This window comes from Nelumbo nucifera, chromosome 4 (genome assembly GCF_055504915.1).
Source record: "Nelumbo nucifera cultivar China Antique chromosome 4, China Antique-T2T, whole genome shotgun sequence".
NCBI classification, from domain to species: Eukaryota; Viridiplantae; Streptophyta; class Magnoliopsida; order Proteales; family Nelumbonaceae; genus Nelumbo; species Nelumbo nucifera.
Genome location: NC_142652.1, coordinates 94,820,945 through 94,848,303, shown reverse-complemented (window position 1 = coordinate 94,848,303; position 27,359 = coordinate 94,820,945). Strand labels below are relative to the sequence as shown.

Here is a 27,359-nt window from a genome sequence, read left to right as displayed (position 1 = left end):
ATGGCGGCTTTGGTTTTGGTGCGATGCTGACCATTAATCACCGTTGATGAGATCAACAGTTACGATTTGATTGGGTGTGATCAAGAGGCACAATTCAAAGTTAACAGTCATTAACTGTTAACTACTTTTTAAATAGGCACAGTGTTTGAAATTGTGACTGTTCAAGGTGCCTTCTCTGAACCAGCACCTACCTTTTCTTCATACCTCTCCATAAACTATTTAAGGAGCATGAATCAGACTTAAAAAACACACATTTTCGAAATCCACTTTTTCTCTCTCTCAGTCCGGTCTACTACAGTCTCACAGAAGGTTTCTCTGGAGATTCTTCAACTTTGCTGGTTGCAGATTCTCGCCCAAGGCTCTGTTGTATCATGGGAACAGATTTGCCTGTAACCCAACAACAAACTCAGTGAAACTGAGTAGGGGCAAATAACGTTCTAAAGATAATGTCTTCAGACGCGTTTCAGAGCTTCTCCTCCAAGACCCCATTTTCCAACACATTTAGAGAACTACCCACACTTCAATCTTGCACTAGAAGAGCAGCGCATAATCTGATTGGCAAGACGAAGGACCGATTGATTAACCGAGTAACAGAGATCGTGGAAATGGAGAAGATGACGGATTATACATGCAACCCAGATTATATGTCAACTTGGCGAGGGCTCATGGCGAAACAAGAGATCTTCATGCAGAGCTTCAATGATTCCTACCAATATTCCTCTACAAATATTGAAGGGGTTGGGGACTGTTGAACGACGGTATCTAAGGGAATATGGGGGGATGGTGCAACAAGCGTTCGACCTAAGAATGAGGATCAAAGCTTACTTGACGGTTGTGTTGTAGAGGCTGGCCGCTGCAACGAGTTGTGAGAAGAACGGAAAATAGAGGAAAGCGGGAAGAAGAAAAAAGGGGAAGGGGGAGAGAGAAATGTGAAGGAATCTAAAGTAGAAGGATAATATAAAAGTTATAAAATATTGACAAAAACTAACGAAAGAGGGTTTTTGTTTCACGATCATAATATAAGGGGTCTTTGTTGCAAAACAAAATACAGGGATTTTTATCACAGACTCCATAATACAGGAAAGGTCTTTATAATTTACCCTATTTTTTTATTTGAAAATAATAAAAGAAAATAAAAACAACCACAGAACATCCCCGCCGTGTATTGGAAATGACATCATCGATTCCGGTACAACCATCACAAGATGCTCCCTCCTATTACACGGCGAACTCCAGCACATGCACAATCCATTTCAACACTGTTTTGCTATAAGCCTGTAAGTGAGAGAGAGAGAGAGAGAGAGAGGCAAGAGCAGAGATTCCGGCCGGAGGTCACAATGACACTCTTTTGTAGAATTTAATGGTTTGTGCACGGTAAGTTATTACTGAACAGAGAGACGAGAGAAAGGACAGAAAGAGACAGAAACAGAGCAAGAATCTCTCTTTCCGTCTCCCTTCTCTCTAAAACGACGACAATGGGGGACGAGCCCTCTCTTACTCGTTGGACATTCCAGGTAATGAATCTCTTGTTGATTCCTTTGTTTCGTTTAAATTTTGGTGGTTTCTTGGTTTCAATTAACTCAACTTTATCAGTTCTCTTTCGTGTCTTTCTTTCTTCTTCTGTTGATATGGATTGGCATTTTGATTCAGTTCATAGGTATCTGCATGCAAAGTCATCTAGTATTTCTAAGCTTAACCAAGTTTGATGATCTTAGTTCTTACTACCAGGCGCCAGCTCGTTTCTTGTTTTCTTATGAATTTTGATTGCCTTCGACTTGTATATGTGGATAACTAGATCGAGCTTGTTATAATTTTCTTCTTTTTTCCCTCTTTCTTAAGGATTTTAAGATGTTTTATGATGCCAAGTTTGGGGGAAAAAGGGAGCAAGAGAAGGAGGGTGCAGGGCGTGATCAAGCCAGAGCTTGTAACGGGAATTCTTCAAATGGGTCAACCCATGGGACTGAGCATGTTATGAACACATCTGGTATGGCCATCTATGAGCAGTTCCGGAATCAGGTTGGTGTTGCTTGCTGCATTGAATACAGAAGGTTATAGTTTGTTTCAGCATCATTGACATAGTATTTCAATACTTGCTTTTCTATGTCATTTAATTTCAGGAGAAAAGAAGCTCAGGGCAGCTTAATGGAGATTCTTCTAACAGAACTAGTGAAAGACCGTATGCTTTCATGAATCTTGCTACTTTGTTAGCTGCTTTGAGTACTTTGAAAAATACTTCATAAATACTTCTAATGCTTAGTTCCTGATGGACAATTTTCATTAGACCTATGAAGGGCAGTTGTACTAAATAACTATTGAAGGAATTCTTTGGTTAAAATGCAATACGAGATTCTTATAATACATCCAGTTAGTATTGATTTATTTATTGAATGTGTTCATAGGCTTATAACATGAAACAACTTGTAAACTTGGAATACTCATGATCAATTGTGTGTTCATATTCAATTATTTCACATCATAACAAGCAAATGGCTTAATTTGTTGAGTAGTTCATGCTGTTTATTCTATTATGAAATAAAATATGACTAATCTGCCTCTTGGGCATATATATATGTATATGTTTATCTTTCGTGTGCATGCAATGTAAGCCTTATAAGTATTAAAAAAAGCATATGCTTGATTAAATAACCTTTCAAAATCAGTAGAATTCTTGTTGGAAGTATGAAAATTAAACCACAAGTCAAGATATATAAGATTGACTCCAGGAGTCTTGAGCCATGATACTCCACATCAGAGTGGGAGATGGAGTGTTGCTGCTATTTAGATAGGCAGATATCATACCTTCAAGTATTTAAAAACTGATCTTCTCTTTTAAATTCCTACTCGTAGCATTCTCTGTAAGGGTGAGAAACAAGAAATTTATTAGGAACAACTTGATCATTTGAGGTTGGGCTCATTCATGAAGCATTGGAAAAAATCCATCAACTTTGTAGAATGATCTAGAGAATCATTGACTGGTGAATATCTTATTAAAAGAAAAGAAGGATATTTTCAGCATTGCACATCAAAGTTATTTGTAATTTGTTTTGAAAAGGTAAGGTAACCAACTTAAGGTTTTCATTTCCATTACAAATAGGAAAAAAGAAGAAAAGAAAAAACAGTAACCAACTTATCTTAAATCAACTCCTGTTGATCTTTTAAGTTTTATAAGGAAACTGAAAGTTTTCAAGAGAGCTGGAACTAGAAAGAAAAGATTCTTTTTCTTTGTTTTTTTTGTTTTTTTTTTGAAAATGACCTTTTATCATCTGAACTCCAAATTTCTATAGATCTATAGAACTTTGGCTGTTTGGATGCATGCATATATCCATCTCTCAGATGGCTCATCCGACAGTACCTTTATCTGTTTGTAGCTTGTTGAAGAGGGAATAAAGGAACTGTGGACCCTTGAATTATAGCCACTAGGCTGTAAGTTGGACAGAATTTTGGTTGTTTGGATGCATGGATATGCAATCCTTTTCTTAGATGGTTCATTCAACATTACATTTTTCTTTTTTTGATCAGCAAAGGATAATTTTGTTAATTTAATTATATATGCGAGTACAACTTGATGACCAAAATGTCAACCCAAATAATCAAGGGTAGTTTACAATGAAGCCCAAAAAAGTTGTTGCTTTGTAGCCCCTTGCTTAGCAAGGGAATCAGCTAGCCCATTTGCAGTCCTTCTCACCCACTTGAGATCAGCACCTATATCTTTCGCAATCCTTTCTACTTCCCTAAGAACATGTCTGAGGTTCCATGGGAAATGTTTATTATAACTTGCCCAAGATTACTTTAGAATCCCCTTCTACCTCTAGCTGTCTAAGGCCCAGTTGCTTAGCTAACTGCAGTCCTTGTAGCAAAGCCATCACTTCAGCCTTCACAGAATTTTCAATGCCAAGTGGCCCTAAGTATAAGGCCAAGATTCTGCTCTCAGAATTTCTGATTACACCTCTTATGCCTGCCAAACTTGGGTTACCCAAAGAACTCCCATCAAAATTCAACTTTACTCTGTTGCCTTCTGGGGGTTTCCATTGCAATCTGATTCTCTCCTTATCCCTTGAGGATCGTGCTACTTCAGTCCAAGCTCTTAGTATCATTGATTGAGAAAATCCGGAAGCAGTCTAAAGTCTTTACCCATATGCAACCTTCACTTTTATGTTGTCTATTACCTCCTCAACAGTTATACTCTTTCCTGTGAAAATTATGTTATTCCTTTGTTCCCACACTAGCCAACTAATTGCTGCTTTAGTAGTTCTCCACAATATCCTCCCTCTTTTCTTTGGTTGCCTCAAGAAGTTTGGGTTGAAGATGTCCACCACTCTTGAGGGGGATCATGCCTGCAGCCAAAAAGAGAAGAAAAAAACTCCCAGATTCGAGTTACAAAGGAACAAGAGATTAATAAATGGGAGAGCGTCTCTCCACTATCCTTGCATAAGAAGCACATATGAGGAGAGAGGCAAGAAAAAGGTCTCCTTTTCTAGAGAAAGGAAGGGAAATGTAGGGAAACCTATACAAGGCTTGTAAAGGTTTACCTACATTTCCCTTCCTTTCCCTACTTTTTCCTTCAAACCAAACACGGCCTTAAGGTTGGAGAGGAGAAAAAGTTCAGGAAATCGGTCTTTTAATGGTATTTCCCCTACCCAAAGCTCTTCCCATAAGCAGATTTTATCACCCTTTCCCACATCAAATTGAATGAAATTAATAAAAGTATGGTAAACCTTGTGAATTGCTTTCCAAGGAGAAGCTGATGTTGAGTGGGGAGCAATTTTAGCATCCCAGCCATTACCATCCCTACCATGAATGCTTTCAATTACCTTTTTCCATGGTCTATCTCCTTTAAAAGGGAACCTCCACACCATTTACCTACTAAGGCAGTGTTTCCTAAACCCATACCCCCCTTTTTCTTTTGGTCCACTAACCACTTCCCATTTAACCAAGTGATCCTTTTTTTCCTCACCCGGTCCCACAGGAAGTTCCTCATGTACTTCTTTAATTACCTTGCTATCCTAGACAGGATGTGGAAGGTGGAAAGAAAATAAATAGGAAGATTTTCTAGAGTGGCTCTAATCAGTGTGATTCTTCTTCCTATAAAGATGTAATTCCTTTTCCAAAGGGCTAGTTTCTTAGCAAACCTTTCCATCACTGGATTCCAGAACCCATTAGACCTAGAGTTTCCTCCCAAAGATAAACCTAAGTATGTTACCAGCCAAGTCCTAATCTCACAACCCAAAAACTTCATGAAGCTCTGAAGTTCCCCTTCTTCCAAACTAATCCCAGCAATTCCACTTTTACTCCAATTGATTCCCAATCTAGAGAAGCTCACAAAGTTATCAAGCAACACCTTCAAGTTTCTTATCATTTCTAGATCAACATCCTCACAAAACAGAACTCTGTCATCAGCAAATTGAAGATGGGAAACTATCACTTGGTTTCTAGTGATCCTCCAACCCTTAATTAGCCCTTCTGCATTTGCAACCACTATCGTTCTGCTTAAAACCTCTGCCACTAAGGTGAAGAGGAAAGGGGATAAAGGGTCACCTTGCCTTATCCCTTTCTTAGCTAGGAAAAGGTCTTTTGCAACACCATATAATAAGAATCGAGTAGTGGACTGAGCTAACACAGCCTTTGATCCATAGCCTCCACCTTGCACCAAATCCAGTTTTCTCAAGGATTTCTAACAAAAAACCCCAATCCACTAGATCATAAGCCTTTTCCAAGTCCACTTTATACAACAAGCCCTTCCCTCTATTCTTTCTTTTCTCAACAACACACTCATTTGCCACTAAAATTTGATCCACAATTTGTCTGCCTTCCACAAAGGTCCCATGGAAGGGTGAAATCACTGAAGGTAATGAAGAGCTAACACAACCTTTGTAACCTGTTGACAAAGTAATGAAGAGATGCCAGCCCCTGAACTGATGCCATGCTTGCCATTATCGCTATCTTTCTTTGGTTATTTGTAGCTTCTGCATGGTGAGCTAGTGACTTCCATGTTTGCCATAATTGCCTTTTTAAAGTAGGGAAAGCTGTTCAATTCTAAAATGGTCTGTGTGTCCAAGCACCTAAACTCATTTTGGATCATCTGATGTTATTTTTCAGAATGAAGAACCTATGCAGATAAGAAATCATAGCAATCTTGAAGATGAAAATTCCAAAACTGATCCAGTGATCTAATGTTTTGACTATCTACTATTCATAAAAAAAAAGTTTTTATTATCTACTATTTATAAAAAAAATGCTTTACTATCTACTCTCTTACAATGTTCAAAGGCAGACTGAAATCTTTAAGATCTCTGAACTTGGTTATCTTAAAAGCTCATTGTTGAGAATACTCTTCACTTATATTTCATGTTCTTAAATAATTTTATGCGGTAGATATGATTATGGTGTTACATATAAGACTATGATGTTATTTGTTGATCAAGCAAGAAGGTTTAACATAACGGTTGACTTAAAACATGTGACTTAGTTGTATTTTATTCTATTATAAACTTAATATATTTTTAGGATTGTTTCTGAAAGTTATTAAATAATCTTTTTTGTGGAGACTGAGTTTTACACTAAATCACCAAACTACATGCATATATATGGACAAACTGTGCCCATAAGTTATGGGATGAAGAATGTGAGAAAACTGTGAAATTCTTAATACAAGAACTTGGCCAATCATGTGTAAAATGTATATAGGATTATAGAATAACAAGAAGATTCCTTCCTTTAACATATTTCAACTTTCACATTTTCATTTTTTCTTTGTAAGAATGAAAATGGTAAAATCTCAGGTTGCATGGGTTTTAGTCTGAGAGAAGCCACTTTGTGCAGAAAGAAAAAATAAAGTGTCAAAGGTTAGGTCTTCTACCAGTTCAAACCTCCCAAGACCCCAGAGCCTAGATAGCTTGGACCAAGATCAATATTGGGTAATGACCTTATTCATAATAACTTGCAATTAGAGGTTTTCTAATTGTTATGTCCATGACACTGTCTTTTTGTATGTGGACGAAACCTTTTGCTTGATCTCCATGAAGGACTTAATTTTATGATGACACCATTAACATACTTTTTCTATTGAAAGTGTAGCACTGTGGCAACAAAGCTTCTCTTGCAGAAGCGTGCTTAACTTTCTGATGCTTATATTTGCAGGCAGAGGCCACTACTTCCTCTTCTGGAGTCTGCAGAAACACGTGCATTGGCTGAGAGTTTATGTAGGTAATTGAAAATGACAATGCTTTTATTAGCTTGTAACACACATTTTGAAGTTTCGATTTATATATAAATAGCCATAATCTATGTATTATATTAATGCTAATTTTCTATTCATGCTTCCTTTACAGGGATATTATTCGTGGAAGTCCAGATGTAAAGTGGGAAAGCATCAAGGGGCTAGAGAATGCGAAACGACTTCTCAAGGAAGCAGTTGTCATGCCAATAAAGTATCCCAAGTAGGTCTTGTGAATCATTATCATTAACCCATTAATAATACACTTAACGCTTTCCTTTTCAAACCTTTTTCTTTGTTTCTTTTATTCAACACTGATCAATTTGGTTACCTAAAACAAGAATGATGTTAATATCCATTTGAGATGCATATTGAGATATTGAAATTGAAGATTCTGGACATTAGTGCTTGAAACTAGAACCACTATCTGCATAAAACAAAAGAAGGAAAAGAAATGAAAGGGAACTTCAAGTTTTATAGGGATCATGGAACCAAATAATGGTATTGGATGATCTAAAGTTGTTCCCTGGAGTTTGAATTCTCTCTCCTTCTTTGTTTAATGCAAAATCATGTACAAATATACCAAGTCATTTTATATGATAAAATTGATAATTTTTTTTTTCATATTTTTGTAATGAAGCTGAAATTCTTGTCTGTATTTTAGGTATTTTACTGGCCTTCTATCACCATGGAAAGGTATTCTTCTTTTTGGGCCCCCGGGAACAGGAAAGGTCTGTTAAAACTGTTCTTCACTTTTTTTCCTATTAAATGTATGCTTCATGAACGGCCATCTTTTTTGTCCAAGTGAAAATGTCTTTTGAAGTAAAATTTATTGATTATAGCAAAAGATGGATCATATTTCTTCAATTTCACATCTTTTAATATAACGAGAATGGTTTGCATTACTTGGACGGTTTGACTTCCAATGTCTATCTTTTATTACCAGCATTACCAAGCACATAGAAATATGGTACAAAAACTACCAAGCACATGGATACAGAGTAACCACAACAACAATAATGTGATAATATTAATTTTTAAGTCTAATTGTTTTGTTAGACATAAGCCAGTAGCTTGATACTCTTAGTGTTTTAAAAACCCAGCCTGAAGGCTGAACCACTTTTCTGTCCAGGTCAGCTTGTGATATCATCATTTTAAAAAGTTTCAAAAGTAAATAGTTCAAAAAACTGGTAATCTGTTGAATAGGTCAAATGGATCAGTGGTTAAACCATCTGTATTGATAGGCCATTAACCAAGTCAACAGTTTTTTCTAATATAGTGGGTTAAAGGATGACCCGAACTGGGATTGTGACTGGATCACTAGTCCAAATACCTTGTCAGATGTGTTAGCTAAGCAAGGGGTAAATAGGGAAGAATTATTTTGGGCTCAGTTGTGATTCTTGTTTTTCTTTCCTAGTTTACTTGTAAGTTTCAAGGAGGGGCTGCAGCTCGCACCTCTCACTGGGATGATGTATGAACTCACTCTAATTTGCTTCTGAATCAATAAACTTACTATTATTCATCAAAAAAAAAAAAACAATTGAAAACACTGGGTAATCTTATTTAGTCAGCAGTTAAAATTATGTATATTTTCATGTTTTATTTAAAATTTCTTTTATCCAGATCCATTCTTTTTATACAATTAAAGTTCAGAACAAGGATTAAAATATTGATACGATACGCCCCAATTTTTAAACTTTTAAGCCATCCCATCCCTTTTCCCCAACCCCCTTATTATTATAAAATGAAAAAGGAAAAGGAAAAAAATTAAAAAAAAGATGAGTATCGGCCAATACTGATACCCATGTTTGGATATCGATATTTTAATACTTGGTTCAGAATATAAAAATTTGTTTTATGAACTTGTTAGCCTATTAAATTTGCCAACTTGGTGGTTTGTATCATTGTCCGCTACCTGCAAGCCATGTTTGCATTGCCACACTTGAGCATCAGAATAAGAAAGGGAGCTTTCAGTGTGACAAACCTTGGTAGTTGGGTACATATCTACTACTTTTGGACTAGCCCATTGGAGGTGCATGTTCTAAATTCTGCTGGTCCTGGCAAGGTTGCCTGGATCCCTGAGCCTAATGGTCCTTTCTCTCTTCGTTCTTCCTGGGATCATATCAAGCCCTGGGGTAACCAGTGGCAATGGGCTTCTCTTATTTGGTTTCCTGGGACCATCCCGTGCCACTCTTTCACCCTTTGGGTTGCAGCTTGGGGAACCCTCTCCCACTAAGGATCGGTTGTATAGCCATGGCATCCAAGGGATTGACAGGGTTTGTGTCCTCTGTCGCCAGGGTGAGGAGTCCCAGTCCCACAACCACCTGTTTTTTGCCTGTAGCTATCCTTGGCATGTCTCGCATGCTGTTGTAGGTTCCTGCCGCCTCCACTGGACTAACCGTAGCTCCAGGTGGCAGGATCCTGATTGGATGCTCTCTCTTTGCTTGGGTAATGACCTCTATGCCGAGCCCCAGCAGCTGACTTTTTCTGCTACTGTTTATTTCCTTTTGAGCAAGTGAAACTGCAGGTGTTTTGAAAATTCTCATCTTTCCCCCGGAGGCTGTTTGCAGAATCAAGTGGACTGTTTTTAGTTTTCTTTCTTCCTCCAGGATTGACTCAATGAACTCCATGGATGTTAATGTCCTCTTGGAGGAATGGAATATTCAGGTTACCTTCCACTGCCCTGTCCCTTATATGCATTATTAGAAGCCTCCTCCAGAAGGGTTTTGATGTTTAAATTCAGATGGATTGAACCCACATAATCACCAAAAGACAGAAGCCCCTTAACAGAAAAGGATCCCAAAAACAGCCCAAAGACAAAACTCAACTACTCAAAACCAACAAGGACAAGAACCATTCAAAAAACCCCACAACTATACTTCTAAACTCGAAAATAAACCAAAGACGAAACCAGCTCACAAGCTACAACCTTTGGTCCACTAAAAAGCTAATATCTTCTTACAGCCTTCTTGATCTTCTTACAGTTCAATATCTGTACTGATCACCCTGTATAAGCTATAACTTCCAGGCCTTTATCATTTTGGTTGAAATCTTGGTGAAGGTAATACCATAATACTAGCCTGTTCCCAAGTAAAATGTAAAATAATCCTCTTCTATCAGAAAAAAGGAAGGTCGTTTGGAGTTACTCTTTCATTGAAACACAGGGATTTCAAAGTTGAACATTCTACTGATTTGTGTTATTCCTTTTCTCTCTCCTTTTATTATATAATTACCACTGTTATATGATCATGTTCTCCTACATAACCTATTTATTAGCTGTTTTCTTTATTTATTAATGATATTTTAACTGATGTCATCGGGTTGACCCATTTGACCGCTGGCTGGTTGAATTATATAGATGTACAGATACACTGTTAATTGGAATTATTCACATTGCAGACTATGCTTGCCAAAGCTGTTGCAACTGAATGTAAAACCACATTTTTCAATATCTCAGCATCATCCGTTGTTAGCAAATGGCGTGGTATGTTACAATCTTTCTGTTGTTATCCTGATTTGGTCTTTTGAAATTCTTTGTATTTCATTCTTTTTCTTTTTTTTTGATGAGTAATAAAATAAATATTTGAGCAACAAGACTTTCAAGAAGAGTTTACATTGTTGCCACCTTTTACACCAATGACAGCAAATGGGGTAAACATAAATTTCCTCTTAAAGGAGTTGTTTCTTTCAAAGCCAAACCACAAGCATCTGCCATCATGCAAAAAGAGGGCCTTTCTAAAACCAAATAAATCCTTCAATTCCTTTTTCTCCTATGAACCAGCAAATGATAGAGGGAATGGTATTTTTTCCTCCTTGATTGGTAGCAATCAGGGTTTTTGTCGATTTATGAAATGAAGTATGACATACAGGAAATGTTTCATGCACCCCTTTTATAGACTAGTCCTTGCTACCTAACCCACTTATGCTGTATACTTTAAATCTGCCCCCAATACAACTAATTTCTTTTTACCCCTTGTCTTGCCAAGGCATCAGGTATTTTGTTGGCAGATCTTTGAGTCCACTTGAAAGTTGTTCTTAGTTCCCTACCTAATTGTTTGATCTCTCTCATTATATGTTTATACTTCTAAGCACCTTTAGTATTGTCTCTAAACCATCCCCAACTACCTTCAAGTCCCCCATCACCACTAAATTTACCCAATTTAAGTCCCTGTAATACTGTTAATAGTTAACCCCTTGTAGGAGTCAGGTGGCGTTTGATAAATCTGAAATCTGAAAAGTTAAAAAGATATTAAAAGTGTCTGAAATCTGAAAGAGACATAATTGCTTTTCGACTTTTTACAGGCTCTGAATAAAGAAGGTTTGTGTTGGATCAAACCTTCAGCATCTGAAATTCATTGATTTTACTATTTTACCCCTAAAATAGACTATTTGGTAATTTTGAGTTCAATTTGCATTATTTCATAAAAAATAATTTATTAAATTCAAAATAATATTGAACAATATGAGTAAATTATAAAAATAAAAAATAATTTATTAAAAGAAGAATAAAATTGAAAAGTACATATCAATTTATAAATTGAAAATAAATTATTAAGAGTAAAAATAATAATGAAAATAGTAATAAAGACCATGAAGCAATAAAAAAATAATAATTATCATATTAATATCTTAAAAATATTAAAATATTTAATAATTAATACAAATATAATTTATAAAAAATAAAAAATGATTTATTAATATAAGAATAACATTGGAAAGAACCGCTGCTGCTGCTGCTGAGAGTTGCAGCAGTGGTGGCTGGAAGACAGGGGAGAGAGAGAGAGAGAGACGCTGCTGCTGAGAGTTTCAGTGGTGGTGGCGGGAAGAAGAGGATATAGAGAACGTTAAGGAAGAAGAGGGGAGAGAGAGAAGGGTGGAGGGAGAAGCTTGCACCACACTGTCGAGTGGAGGCTCTTTTCTATGGGGGCTCTTGTCTTTCGCCCACATCTGAAATGCCTCTTAGCGCATGTTAAGCACCTATGGAGGCTCTTTTCTATTTAGATCTGAAATTGGGTTTCAGATCTACTAATCAGACCCAACCCAAACGTAGGTGGCATCTGAAAAGCAACATTTTCAGACTTCAGTGGTCTGAAAAGTGCTATCAAACACCACCTCAGTGTCCTATGGGTCCAAGGAACATTTCCATGATTACACCATGACAATTCCTGGATACTCCCCATCTTCCTGAATTGCCTAGATTGCCCAAGTTGCAACCATCAAAATTCATCTAAATGAAATCAAGGTAGGAGGGGTCTAAAGTGAGACTATAGAAACTCTGGTCGATAAAGAAGCAGCAATAATCTGCCATCCTTTAATGATGTCATAGTAGAAAAAGGGGCAAAGGTTTTACTCCATATACCATCCTGTGGAAATGTTTGAAATAAGTGCTTCCTTGGATTGATTTTTACTTTTGCATATTCTTTCTTTTTATTCTTAACTGTTAACTTTTATCGCACTTTTGTCTTCCCAAATTGTTGGAAGAGGGAACCATATTGCAGAAAAGATACCCTCTATTTCTTTACGACCTAGTGATTCTTACCTACAAATCTAATCTGGCACAATAGCAAGTAAAAGACTCATAAGATTAATACAATAATGAACTAGTTTCCATTGAGGATAAAATTCCAGTTGTGTTAATGACCTCCAATGTGGTACTATGTGCACATATGAATGATTTAGGAGATATGACAATAGAATGTGAAGCCTAATTCATTGAAAGTCAACCTGCCTTGAGATGGATTCATATATAAAATGTTTGTGTATGTTGCAAATACATTTATTTTTTCTTGATAAGAAAAAATCTATTAAATATCAAAAAACAAGAAGGGAATACCTTCTAAAAAGATGGACAAAAACCCCAAAAATGTATAAGAAACAGACAAGAAAAACATAGAAAAGAGATAATCATATTAGAAGTGGATTCTCAGTCCATCACCTGGGGCTCTCAGCCAATCTCCATATCCCCATCTTCAATTTTCTTCACTGACTGCACACATGGCCATTATATACTTTAAATCTTTGATAGCTTCAATTCCTCCTTTCGCTAGGCAAATCTCCAGTGTCCAATCAATCCACATTTGATGCAGAACACTGGCAACTTCTCATACTGCACAGAGCACTGGCAAAGTTTACTATCCTTTTTTATGCCACCAAACTCCAATGGCAAGGGGCTTTGATACAGACCCCTCTGCACGGTCAAAATCTGGAATGTTCTGCACTAGGTTGATTGAAAAATTATATAAGCCAGTAAACAACAATCAACTTTCCCAGTCATTGATATGTAACAGAACTGAGACCAACACTCATGATTTCCCACCATCTCGTAACATTCGCTGTTGGTGCATTATGGTCTGTGATTTTGCTGGAGCAGGGAGTTCCAATCTCAATGACCAATCGCCGTTCCAACAAATCATGGGTAATCAAATGTGATTTATTGGGCATCTCGGTGTAGTTTTAATGGTGTTATGGTACCAGCGTCCTTTTGCAGGTTGTCTCGATCTAATGAATCCTGGGGGGACAAACAATCACTTCTTTTGTTTTTCCTATTTTAATAAAATTCTCTTTCAATCATCTTAATCATATAGGAAAAACCTTGGGTTGTTTAAACTATCCATCTTTCCATACAATAGTAGTTTGTGTGTTCTGCAAACTTTTTTAGAAATTTTGGAAACATCAAAGCCATTTTCGGATCTATACTGGATCATTATGAAAAAAAAAGTATTGGAATGCCAGAAATTATGTTCATCAACTCATAACACTACATTATTCTACTGCAAATATATGATGCCTAGAGATAGACATGGATACCAATTTTGCTCAGTGTTCAAGTTTGATGTTGTATAATGAAATTGTGTCCTTGAATTTGTGCAATATGCAGGTGATTCAGAGAAGTTGGTGAAAGTTTTATTTGAACTTGCTAGGCATAATGCACCATCAACCATATTTCTTGATGAGATTGATGCAATCATTAGTCAACGAGGTGAAGGGCGCAGTGAGCATGAAGCAAGTCGGCGTTTGAAAACTGAATTACTAATACAGGTAATTTCTGTTTTCTCAAGTTCATGAAACTGTAAGAACTTCATGCTTATGCCAACTTCATCTATTGAGAGATAGTTCCTGATTAGAGGAAAATCTTTCAATCTACTATGTTGATCTAATAAGAAGGTACTTGGTTTCTTGATTAATATTTTATTAGTTGATGGTCTATATGAAGGTGAAAGTTGTTCATTGAGCATTTATGCTGAAAAGAGGGAAGTCCACATGTTATCCTGCAATCTCCTATTCTGTAGTAGGCCATTGTCAATCAAAAATAGCATAATATTAAGAAGCCATTGTTTTGTTCCTAAAATAATACTTCTTCTAGCTACTAGCTGTGCATACAAAGAAGTTATTATTCCTAAAATTACAATACATGAGTCTCTAACAAGTTAGCAAGTCCTACGACATGGGTAATTCCAGAATTGGCAGGTGCAGGTAATATTAGGAGTTTTCACAAGATATTACTTTTGATTTGTAATGATGAATTCCAAGTATGAAACTTATTTTTTGAACCTTGAGTTAATGGGGATTCATTATGTACTATTTTCTCATATACATAACATCTTCCATTTCAGCGATTCATACAACAAACTCTAAGAGATTTTCAGATCATTCAATTGATGTCAGTTGTTTTAGTCAATTTATGTCTTAGTTTTCGCTATGGTTTGTATTGGATTTATTGAACTATGATAAGATGTGTTAAAAAATCATAAAATCTGCTGGTAATCCATTCCCTTGGAAATGTATTACCAAGAAGTACTTTATTTTAGACTTATTCACTCCACAGAAATATTATGTCTTTAATCTTATGCATGCATTTTTTCCGGTAGTGTTTTCCTGTATCAAGAGTTAGCAGGGTAATTTTTCATCATTGTAGAAGAGTGTGAAAAATTAAGTCGATGAAGGTCTTCTCATGTCATAAGTTGATTAAATTTTCTATCCTCGAAAAGCAAGGTGACTAATGATAGAAAAAATGGTAAAGTGGATGAGATTCCAAGATGAAATCCAAAGATGAGGTTCAGAAATTGTTTTCCCAGCATTCCTACTACTTGATCCAGACTGTATATTAGGTCATTATATTCCAGTGTTTTAAAAGTGAAAAAAATGCAACTAAAGTGCAAGTGGTGGAGCACACAAGGATCAAGGCCAGGCATGCACCTGAACAAAGTGATGCACCACTTTTGAAAATGGAAGCTAAAGAAAAACTTAACATACAATAATACTATGTAATTCTAAATTTGGAAAGAAATAAAATATATCAAAAGCTTATTAGTCGATTGTTTGTAGTCTCTGTCTGGGTTCTGGTGAGACAATCACACACCTATTAATATCCTGTCCTTTTGTGTCCTTTATTTAGTCTTGTTTCTCCTCTCTTTGGTCATTGGTTGAAACACAAGTGATCTGTTTAAAGACTTCCCAGCTGATGACATCTACAGAAGATGGGGTGAGGTGGCAGGTACTACATCCCTAAAGCCTGTTGTACAGGAACTGTGGTCCCCGCCAACAATTCAAAGAACGAAGTTGAACTTTGATGGAAGCTCTATAGGTAATCCGGGACCATCGGGTATAGGGGGAGTATTTAGAGATGGAGAAGGCAGAATTATTGCTATGTTTTCGGGGCCAATAGGAGAGGGAGATTCGTTGAGAGCGGTGGTGATGACTTTACTTCAAGGCGTAAGATAACACCAAACAATTGGGGTTGCATCAAATGGAGATTGAAGAGGACTCTAAGTTGCTAATTGGTTGGATGCAGTTGGGTTGCTTGGGAGCATGGAAATATAGACAGATGATAAGGGAAATACTCAATATAACGAGGGAGATTGGTGTGTGCTTCAAGTGGACAAGGTCAGCTAATGGGCTAGCTGTAAGGGACTGTAAGAGAGATCATATTTTGGGCAGTGGTGTAATGAGTATGTAACTTGGGTCAACACCATAATCTTGGGGTTGACAGTTGTACTTTGAAATATTTTTAATGAAGTTATCGTTTCCAATAAAAAAAATTGGTTAGAGTATATTTAACTTACAGGAAGGTCGTAGCCTTGTTCTTCTAGTTCTACATAAGCTAAACTAATCAGTTTCTTTAGCATGGTAGATGCTCCCTACAATATAGTAAATTATGTATTTAATGTCAAGTTCAAGGCTAATATTAGAGGTCAGAGCGTTGCAACAAGCCAGGTGAGGTGCACCTAGTTTTAGGCAAGGTACATCCCATAAAATATGATTCACCTAGTTTTGGCACACTAATATCCCTGTTGAAAGCTTCAAGTCCTAATTCCAGAATGCAGTGATTACTCAGATTATATAGTTCATAAATTGCTGTCAAAATTGATTACTCAGATTAGATTGTAGATGGATGGTCTGATGCAGACAGATGAACTTGTTTTTGTTTTATCTGCAATAAATATTCCTTGAACATGAATTTGCCATTGTAGTGGTGCCTCCTAACCCACTAGATAACTCTAAATTGTTGTTCTGACTTCTGAGACACCCACAACATTACTTTCTCAACGTTTCAGTTAGACATTTTTTCATTTCATAGATTATTTTCTGTTTTTTCTTTTTCTTTTCCTGTCTCTTATTTTTTGTTATCCTTACTATTTGAAAGTTTTCTACATCAAGATTTACCTCTTTCTTCTATTGCAAGTGATATTTTATTTCTTACCCAGAAGTATTTTTTTCGCTCTATCATGTAGTTCGTTGCTTTCTCAAAATTAATCTCGGATTAGATTGCAGATGGATGGTTTGACACGGACTGATGAACTTGTTTTCGTTTTGGCTGCAACGAATCTTCCATGGGAACTAGATGCAGCTATGCTCCGGCGTCTGGAGAAGCGGGTATCCTTTAGATTGTTCTGTTCATAATATCAAAAGACAAACTTGTGTTGGCACATTATATGTTATTAATAATGGAATATGAACAATGCAAAAAAAATTCCGTGCTTTTTCTTTCTTTTTTTTTGTTTCTCTTTTTAATGTTTAATCATCTGCTTAACTAGAGTAAGGTAGGAAAGATGAAAGGGTTAACTGGTTCATCTGGGCTGGGGCAAAATGTTTTCTTTAAAATCATCAGGAATTGGATTATAGTGCTCTCAGTCTCCCTTCCTTGTTTTCATCATACTTTTGATTGCTACTTCAGCAAGGGGATGGTACGATCTTGCAAATGTATGTGTATATATTTGGGTTTATCTACATTATATGGTTCTCTATTAACTTTGAAAAATAAGATCCTTGTACCTCTGCCGGAACCGGAAGCGAGAAGAACCATGTTTGAAGAACTTTTGCCATCTGTCGCTGGTGAAGAGATGCCATATGATTTGCTGGTGGAGAGAACAGAAGGCTATTCAGGTTCAGATATTCGATTAGTCTGCAAAGAGGCTGCCATGCAGCCACTGAGACGGTTAATGATACAGTTGGAAGGCAAGCAGGAAATAGTGCCAGAGGACGGTATGTAACCTGATTATCTATTTTTCTAGCTAGACAGAATATATCTACAGCAGTGACTCCTAAATAGTAGTTGCATGAATATACTGGTGCCCCCACCTACCCACTAGACACTATCAATGAGCAAATGTGTTGCACTCTTTTTCCTCTGAGTTCTCCCGACTACTTCGGTGTTTGTTTTCTTTTCCAAGTTACCCCCACTTTCACCCTGCCCAAGACCCCCAGCTCTGAAAAGTGAACTTTTGGCATTTTTTTGTCAGTTTATTTCTTTTAGGTTATTTTTCTGTTTTCCTTCTCTAAATTTTTAGTTCCTGTTATTCATCCTTGCCTCTTTGCAGACGGAAAAAAATCTTCTCATGTTGTTTTCCTTGTAAGCATTCTTGTCATGCCTAAGGATTAAAATATTGATACGATATACCTGATATGAGACCTATTGTCTCAGTATCAGACTGTACCAGAACGAGATACGCTACGACTAGAGGTGTATTCTACTAGTTGTGTGTATCAGTCCAATGCGCCATCGTGTTGGTGTGTATCATGCGATATCGGCCGATACGATCTGATACAAAAAGGCATTTAGTGTGATTGGAACCTAGGAACCTAGGTCACCCAGTTATTGATAAAAAAACCTAGGTCACCCAGCGCCTAAGGGTACATGTATCCTTATCCACCAAGCCAACTTTTATTTCATGACAATAAACACAACAAATTAACTTTTGTTAATGTTAATGTTTACATGCAATCCAAACAAACAACATAAACTTATGTTCAACAACTCCAACTACTGATAAAAAAGAATAATATTCAAAATTAGCATTTTATAAACCAATGGAATAAATAATCTAGCAAATCCACATTTATATCAAAAAGTAATTTTTAATTTTAAGAAATTTATACAAATAAAAATATTAAAAAGAATAATTATTTTAATACTTAAAATTTATAATTTTGCACATGATATGTGTATCTTAATTTTTTTATAAATTATTAATTAATATTTTAATTTGTATTAAATAACAATGTATTTATTATTTACAAAAATAAAAATATTTACAAAATATTTGAGAATATAATATAAATTGAATCTACCAAATCAACTAATCTAAATTTTTATAAAAAAAAATCCTTTTTTTATTTAGAAAATTTATAAAAAAAATATATATTAATAATGGAATAATTATTATAGTAATTAAAATTTATGAATTTTCATAGGATATGTATCTTTGAAATTCTAATAGATTTGATATATTTTCAGTTAAGACTATATATTTTTATAAATTATTAATTGATACTTTAATTTATATTTTATAATAACATATTTATTATTTACAAAAATGAAAATATTGTTTACTAAAAATTTGAGAATTAATTTTTTAGTTGACTTTTTTGTTGAAGTTAAAAATTATAAAAGTAAAATAGAAAAAAATTGATATAACAATTCAAATATAATAGCTGTATATGCTTTTTTTTTTGATAATTTTGTATATGCTTTTTTTTATCAATATAGTTGTATATAGTAGAAAGCCTTATGTGCTGATTTCGGCCAAGTTTCTTGTGAAAGGAAGAGGAGAAAGCTGGGGGTTTCAGCAATAGACAGAGGAAAGGGAAGAAAAGGAGAAGAAGGTCGACTAGGATAGTGATACATAACCCTAGCCGCCAGCCCCTCATTCTATTTATAATTAACTTAAATATGGGATATTACAAAGATGCCCCCAGTAGGGCGGCAACTCAACTAAGTCCTTACAATTCTTTTAAAAATAAAAGACTAATGGGCCCAAGGCCCAACAACTTCTTAATTTAAAAGAAAACAAACTAAACATAAATCGGCCCAACATAAATCAGTCCACTCAACACTCCCCCTCAAGTTGGGAATAGATGTCACACATTCCCAACTTGCGTAGATCATGTTCTAGCTTATTCTTCGCAACACCTTTTGTGAGAACATCAGCAAGCTGCAGATCAGAAGAAATGTATGGAAGACAAACTTCTCCAGAAGTTACCCTTTCTCTGATAAAATGTCTATCCACTTCAATGTGCTTAGTTCGGTCATGCTGGACTGGATTATGGGCAATATTGATTGCTGCCTGGTTATCGCAGTATAGCATCATAGGTTCTTTTGCCTGTACACCGATTTCTTCTAACAAAGAACGGATCCAGAGGAGTTCTGAAACTCCATGTGCCATGGCCCTATATTCCGCTTCTGCACTTGATCTTGCCACAACTGTTTGTTTTTTACTCTTCCATGAGACTAGGTTACCCCCAACTAGGGTGCACACTCCTGAAGTTGATCTTCTGTCATCAAGGCATCCTGCCCAATCCGCATCTATATAGGTCTCTAGCTTCAGTTGTCCATGATCAATAAACAATATGCCTCTGCCTGGATGTCCCTTCAAATATGCAAGGATCCTGTCAACTGCCTTCCAGTGCTGATCTTGTGGAGCATGCATGTATTGACTCACTACACTTACTGCATAGGAGATGTCCAGTCTTGTCATACACAAGTATAGTAGCCGACCCACAAGTCTTTGGTATCTCCCAAGGTCCTTCACTGGTTCACCTTCTGGTGCACTGATTCTATGGTTCTGATCAATGGGGGTGTTGGTTGCCTTTGTTCCAAGCTTCCCTGTCTCTTGGAGAAGGTCCAAGACATACTTCCTTTGAGAGATAAAAATTCCATGTTTCGATCTTGCAACTTCAATGCCTAAGAAGTATCTTAGTTCTCCAAGATCCTTAATCTCAAATTCCTTATGCAGGTTCCTCTTCAGACTATCAATCTCACTCAGATCATTCCCAGTGACAACAATGTCATCCACATAAACAATTAGGATTGACACCAAAGATCCCTTGCGCTTCACAAACAAGGTGTGATCAGATTGAGTTTGAGTGTAGCCAAAAACAATCAGGGCCTTTCTGAATCTGTCAAACCATGCTCTAGGAGATTGTTTCAAGCCATATAGTGACTTCTTCAGCTTGCACACCTTTCTCTTTTCAGCATTATCATAAAAACCAACTGGAAGATCCATATACACCTCTTCTTGCAAATCCCCATTTAGGAAAGCATTCTTTACATCCAATTGAAACAAGGACCAAGAGTATGAGGCAGCAAGAGAAAGGAGTATCCGAACAGAGGTCATCTTTGCAACTGGCGCAAATGTCTCTAGATAATCAATGCCATAGGTCTGTGTGTACCTTTTTGCAACAAGTCTTGCCTTGTACCTCTCTATACTTCCATCTGCCTTATACTTTACTGTGTAAACCCATCTGCATCCGTCTCCTTGCCTTCTGGTAGGTCCACAATCTCCCATGTCTGATTCTTAATCAAAGCCTCCATCTCTTCCTGCATAGCTGTCTTCCACTCAGGTTTGGAGAGAGCCTCACTAACACCCTTGGGTATAGACACTGAATCAAGAGAAGAGAGAAAAGCACGGTAGGAAGGAGAAAGTCCATTGTAGGATAAGTACTGTGAGATACAATGAGTAGTGCACTTTCTCTTCCCTTTTCTAAGAGCAATAGGGAGATCAAGGTTATCTGTAATAGTGTCAGTAGGATCAATGGGAACTGAAACAGTGGGATCAAGAGGAATACCTGAATCCGTATCAGCCGAATCTGGAGTCTCCAAGGGATCGACAGGAAGTGGTGTGAGTTCTGCTGTAGTGGAATCAACCGCCTTATGAAGTCTCTGCCGTGAGTAATGCTGTGAAATGGAACGCAAAGGAGGTGGCAAGGTGGGTGACATCGGGTGGTGGTCAAGCATAGGAGTAGACACAGGAACTGGAACTGGGAGAGGGATAGACTGCTGACTTACTTCCCCAAAACACTCCCCCTGAGAAGGATCCTTTGAGAAGTACCTAGATTCAAAAAAGGTAACATCCATAGTAACACACCGGTTTCTAGAGACTGGATCATAGCAGCAATACCCTTTCTGATTCTCTGCATATCCAAGGAAAACACATTTCTTTGCCTTGGGATCAAGCTTCGAACGGTAAGGGCCAAGAATATGTGCAAAGCAAACACATCCAAACACCCTTAGAGGAATATGAAACATCTCCCCCTGAGGAAAAAGAAGGCTGAATGGGGTCCTGAATTTGAGTACACGAGAGGACACTTTGTTAATCAGATATACTGCCGTGAGAACTGCATCAACCCAAAAACGAACCGGAACTGTGGCTGTGATCATCATGCTTCTTGCCGTCTCAATGATGTGTCTGTTCTTCCTCTCTGCAACACCATTTTGTTGTGGACTATAGGAGCAACTGCTATGATGGACAACACCATACTCCAACAGATATGAGGCAAGATGTCTCTCAAAATAATCCTTAGCATTGTCAGATCTGAAAATCTTTATTCTTGTCCCAAACTATGTTAGTACCATCTGGTGGAATTGCCTCACCAAGGATGGTACTTCATCGCGTGATTTCATCAGGTAAATCCAGGAATATCGAGAGAATTCATCCACAAACAGGAGAAAATAGCGATAGCCGCCCATAGAGGGAACATGATAAGGGCCCCACACATCCGAATGAATAACATCAAAGGGAGAAGAACATCTTTTATTACTAGGTTTAAAAGAGTGTCTACAATGCTTTCCAAGTTAACAACCCTCACACTTCAAATTTGACAGACTCACAGATTCAAACAGTTTTGGAAACAAACAACTCAAAGAAGAAAAGGATAAATGACCCAGACGGTTGTGCCAAAGCATAATCTGACCCACAGATTTTGACTCACTATCTCTGCAAACATGATGGCTTTGGTGAAGAGGGAGAGCATCTAGGAGGTAGATTCTATTCACTTCACGACCACTCCCAATCGTCCTCTTTGAATCCAAATCCTGCAAAATACAGCATCCAGGAGAAAAAGTCACTGAGCAGTTCAGATTCTTAGCCAAACTACTAACAGATAACAAATTAGTGCTCAATCTAGGAACATGGAGGACAGAGGGTAAGCAAATAGAATCATTAATCTTGACAGATCCCTTCCCAGCAATAGGAACATGGGATCCATCAGCTGTGGAGACCCTATCTCTGCCAAAACAGAGCTGATAAGAGGAGAAAATAGTGGAGCAATGGATCATATGCTTTGAAGCTCCAGAGTCTATAATCCAAGGAGATCCCTCCTTACCTGAAGCAGAAACATAGTTTGCAGTGACATGTGAACTACCTGTGTGGGCAAAGGAGGTAGAGTGAGCTCCGCCTATGCTACCTGTACCTTGTTGTCTGCTTCCGGCTGAACTGGAACTAGCTGTATCCCTCTGTTTCAGAAGTAACCCAAACCTCTCAAGCTCGGCCCTTACTACAGCAGCTGCAACGGACTCCAAAGCAGCTGTAGTAGGGGGGGCGGAGTATCACCGGTATCTGCCATGTGCGCATTTCCTTTCTTATTCTTCAATCTGGTCGGCACAAGATGTGGGTGAAGCTTCCAACAAGTGTCTCTTGTATGCTTAGGCTTCTTACAGTAGTCACAGACCAAATCCCTTTTGTCTTTCTTTTTGTTTTCATTGCCATTCTGTTTAGATTTCACAACACTTACCATAGCAGACTGATCAGAACTGAAATTTTTCATCATTACATCCCTCCTGCACTCCTCTCCTGACACAAAGGCATATGCTTGGGAGAGAGTGACACTGTCTCTAGAAAGAAGATGCTGTCGTGCAATGTCATGCTCAGGGTTAAGGCCAGCAAGGAATTCGAACACCCTATACTTCTCTAAATGTCTTTGATAGGTAGCTGCATCCTTGGTGGTTTCCCAAGCAAAGGTCTCTAGATGGTCGATCTCCTGCCACAGGGTCTTAAGGACTGAAAAATAGGCTGCAACAGATCTATCTCCCTGCCTTGTGGCAATAATTTGATTTCTTAGTTGATAAGCCCTAGCAACATTCTCCCTTTGTGAATAGGTTTCTGCAACCCCATCCCATATCTCCTTAGTAGTGTTTGCCCATAAAAAATTTTTACTTATATGTGGCAACATAGAATTACACAAGTAGAAAGCCTTATGTGCTGATTTCGGCCAAGCTTCTTGTGAAAGGAAGAGGAGAAAGTTGGGGGTTTCAGCAATAGACAAAGGAAAGGGAAGAAAAGGAGAAGAAGGTCGACTAGGATAGTGATACATAACCCTAGCCGCCAGCCCCTCATTCTATTTATAATTAACTTAAATATGGGATATTACAAAGATGCCCCTAGTAGGGTGACAACTCGACTAAGTACTTACAATTCTTTTAAAAATAAAAGACTAATGGGCCCAAGGCCCAACAACTTCTTAATTTAAAAGAAAACAAACTAACACAAATCGGCCCAACATAAATCAGCCCACTCAACATATATGTTTTATGCTTTTTTTATGCTTGGATTTGTGCATGTATTAATTTGTAAAAAACCTATATAATGTGTGTCTTGGACTCTTGATTGATGCATTATCAGTAAAATTGTATGATATCTATGCATCCCATTATATTAATTATAATATATTTCATCATATATACCATTAAAATATACAATTCTTATGCATATTTTAACACTAAACTTAATGTTATTAAGATATTTATGGAATTTGTATGCATTTCCCTAGCATATCCAAGCGTTTTCATATTTTTCGTGTGTATCCATGCATTTTCATAGAATATCCATATCCATATCCAAGTTGTTCGATACAATACTTGATACCGATACTTGTGTTTTGTGCATTGTATCTTCTTTTGCTTTTTCTGGTCTTGGTTACTTTTTGGTTCTTACTGCAATCATGTGATTTGGGATTTACTTGGGCCCTGTTTGGGACGGCTCAAGTAGTAGAGTAGCAGCTGTTTCCTTAGCTATGCTTAAGAAACGCCTGGCTGTTTACTTGGGCTCAGTTTGTTTGGTATTGTTGGCATTTTCAAGTATAAACTGTACCATAGGATTTTTGAGTTTAACGATCAATTTTCCTTTTGGTTGGAGGATGGTTTGAATTATAGAAATCCCTGTTAGGGGCTTTTTCAAGAAGCACCAATTTGATGTTTCCTACTTTGGAAAGCAAATCCTCAACACCCTGACTGATGTGGTGCGACATGGATGAAAAACACAAGTTTCTGACCAAAAAGGACTCGAGTACAAACAGTGGCAGGTTGAAATATTAATGTACCAAACACAACCTTAATAACCTCGATGCTGCTTATGCAGGCAACAGTTACCACCATCTGTCTGCAAATTCCACCGGCAGCTTTTTGACTGTCCACATAGTTATAGCTGGGAAAGCCTTTAATCCATTCATTTTAAGCCATCCCAGACGGATACTTGTAACATTTTCAGGTCTATTGTACGTGAAGCCAAATGATTAACATCAACATTTTGTTCAGAGGAAATATTTTTGCCCTTGAACAGTACTCAAAATTCAACTTAACCTTAATCCCAAGTCTATCAACTCACTTCCTTGAGCATGTTCGTTATTGTTTCTGCTATTTCTGTTTCATTCCTCATTGTTGATGAGTTTATCTCTATGTGGATTACTTCATGCAGCACATGTGTTCTTGAATACACAAGTACATGAAAGAAAATATCTTTTTTGAAGTTTTATATAGGGATGGAGAGGTAACAATGGTAAAACATTTATTTGTGGATTTCAGAGTTGCCAAAGGTTGGTCCGGTCACGCCAGAAGATCTTGAGATTGCTTTGAAGAACACCAGACCATCAGCTCATCTCCATACTCACCGTTATGAGAAGTTCAATGCTGATTATGGCAGCCAAATTCTTCAATGAAGGCACACGAAGCTCCATCCTTTTGACAATACTGCATCTGTTATCTTCGATATCTGTTCTGTTGCATGCATTGTTCTAAAACCAGTAGCTTTTTAAGGTTGGATGCTTCTATGAAAGGCCAATGTAAGAGCTTCCATTAATGAATGCATATGATTCTTTGACAGTAGATTTGACATTGTGTCCGTAGTTGTCAAGGTGACGCCTAGGCGATAAGGCTATCACCGCCCTTGGAGGCTCGCCTCGCCCAGTCGTCAAGCAGTTTTGGATACTGTGTAATAAAATACTTTTATATTATTAATTTTTTGAGATTATAATTATAAAATAGGCATTATTAAAGAAAAATATTCATTTTTTGTATTTATAAATTAATTTCTTTTTATTATTTTCTTGGAAAAATTTATGATGCAAAAAAGATATGGTATGGGAGGAGTTTTGACCAATCAAAACCCACCCATGGAGACTGAACTAGTCAGGGGTTTGGTTACCAGGTCGAATGGTCCAACCGTTAGAACCAAATGGTGTCGTTCTGACAAAAAAATAAAAAATAATTAAAAATAAAAAATGGTCAAAATCGTTTGAACGGTTAATCGCTTGGGTCAGCGGTTTTCTGACCAAAATCAACGGTTTTTGAAGAAATTCCAGTTTGGGGGAAAATCGAAACCGGTCACCTGACCGGTTCCCGGTTTTTCCAATCCGGTCCGGTTTTGAAAACCATGATTCAGCCTCTATATTTTTTGAATTTTCTTTCCTTTCTTCTTTTTATTCTCATAGATATGTTGATTTTTTAGACTTAAACATGAAGCTTCTTGTGAAAATTATGGGTAATTATTAAAGAAAGTTATGGAACCTAGGGAACTACCTTACGATATGTGATTTTTACTTAAAAAAAAAATCCATCACATAGGTGCTTGCATAGGCGACTAGGTGACAAGGCACCCACCTGTTGCCTAGCCTCGCCTTGGCGCCTTGAAAACTATGATTGTGTCAGTTGAATCCATTACAGTTAGGCTCAATTTGGAAAGAGTACAAATACAAATATGTACAGTGCAAATACATACAAAATACAAGGTTTTGCACTCTACAAATTTGTATTTGTATTCCTTCCAAACTGAGCCTTATTGATTAGTTTTCATCTCTTCTAAAGTAAATGTTATTTGAGATTTGTTATTTTAATATGGTTTCTGACATGGTTTTCAAAACCAGACCGGAAAAACTGAGAACCGGTCAGGTGACCGGTTTTGGTTTTCCCCAAAACTAGAATTCCTTCAAAAACCGTTGATTTTGGTCAATAAACCGCTGACCCGGTCTGTTAACTATTCGAACAGTTTTGACCCTTTTTTTTTAATTTTTTGTCAGAATGGGTTGATCGTTTGATTTGAATGATCGGACTGTTCGACCCAGTAAAAACCATGATTTCCGAATATTTTACCATCCAGCTCCTAGAGACTAATATAATACAAAGGACTTTGGCAATGCTATTGAGTTCCCAAGGTGAAACTGTTGGACACTCCTGACACTATACAAATGACATGAAAAAATTGTTTCCACTTTTTTCTTTTTGATGGATAAAATAAATAGCATTTACATCAACATTGTCCATAATGCCCCTCGGAAGGACATCAAACCTGCATTCGATATGATCCTCGAACTTCATTAATTGTGCTAGCCTAGGTGTAGCCCCCTTACTTTTATTAAAAATAAAAATAAAAACTTCATTAATTGTGCTAGCCTATGTGCAGGTTCCACCCAGGATCTATTTACATATCTTAACGTATTGTTTAACATTGATCTGACCGAGAGACTGGTTCATCTTAACAAAAAAAAAAAAAAAAGAAGATAACTATTGGAAGAGAATCTGTAAACAACATCAACTCCCAATTTTTCTCCCTGATCAAACAAAAAGCTTTCAAAATAGCTTAGAACTCTGCCTTCATCGTGC

At 37.0% G+C, this 27,359-nt stretch overlaps 1 protein-coding gene across 2 annotated transcripts; it reads left to right on the top strand.

The window, feature by feature from the left end:
* Positions 1-1,239: 1,239 nt before the first annotated feature.
* Positions 1,240-25,762, top strand: LOC104610051 (uncharacterized). Of its 2 annotated transcripts, none has more exons than XM_010276515.3 (11): positions 1,240-1,514; positions 1,840-2,016; positions 2,118-2,176; positions 7,138-7,203; positions 7,329-7,436; positions 7,878-7,944; positions 10,613-10,697; positions 14,091-14,251; positions 16,985-17,086; positions 17,476-17,695; positions 25,287-25,762. In XM_010276515.3, exons 1-11 carry the CDS (start codon positions 1,476-1,478, stop codon positions 25,418-25,420), a joined length of 1,218 nt encoding a protein of 405 aa, XP_010274817.1. In that variant the 5' UTR covers positions 1,240-1,475; the 3' UTR covers positions 25,421-25,762. The 2 variants fall into 2 exon arrangements, with proteins under 2 accessions (XP_010274817.1, XP_088742608.1); XM_088886482.1 differs by having other exon boundaries at positions 1,329-1,514; positions 1,867-2,016.
* Positions 25,763-27,359: the final 1,597 nt, after the last annotated feature.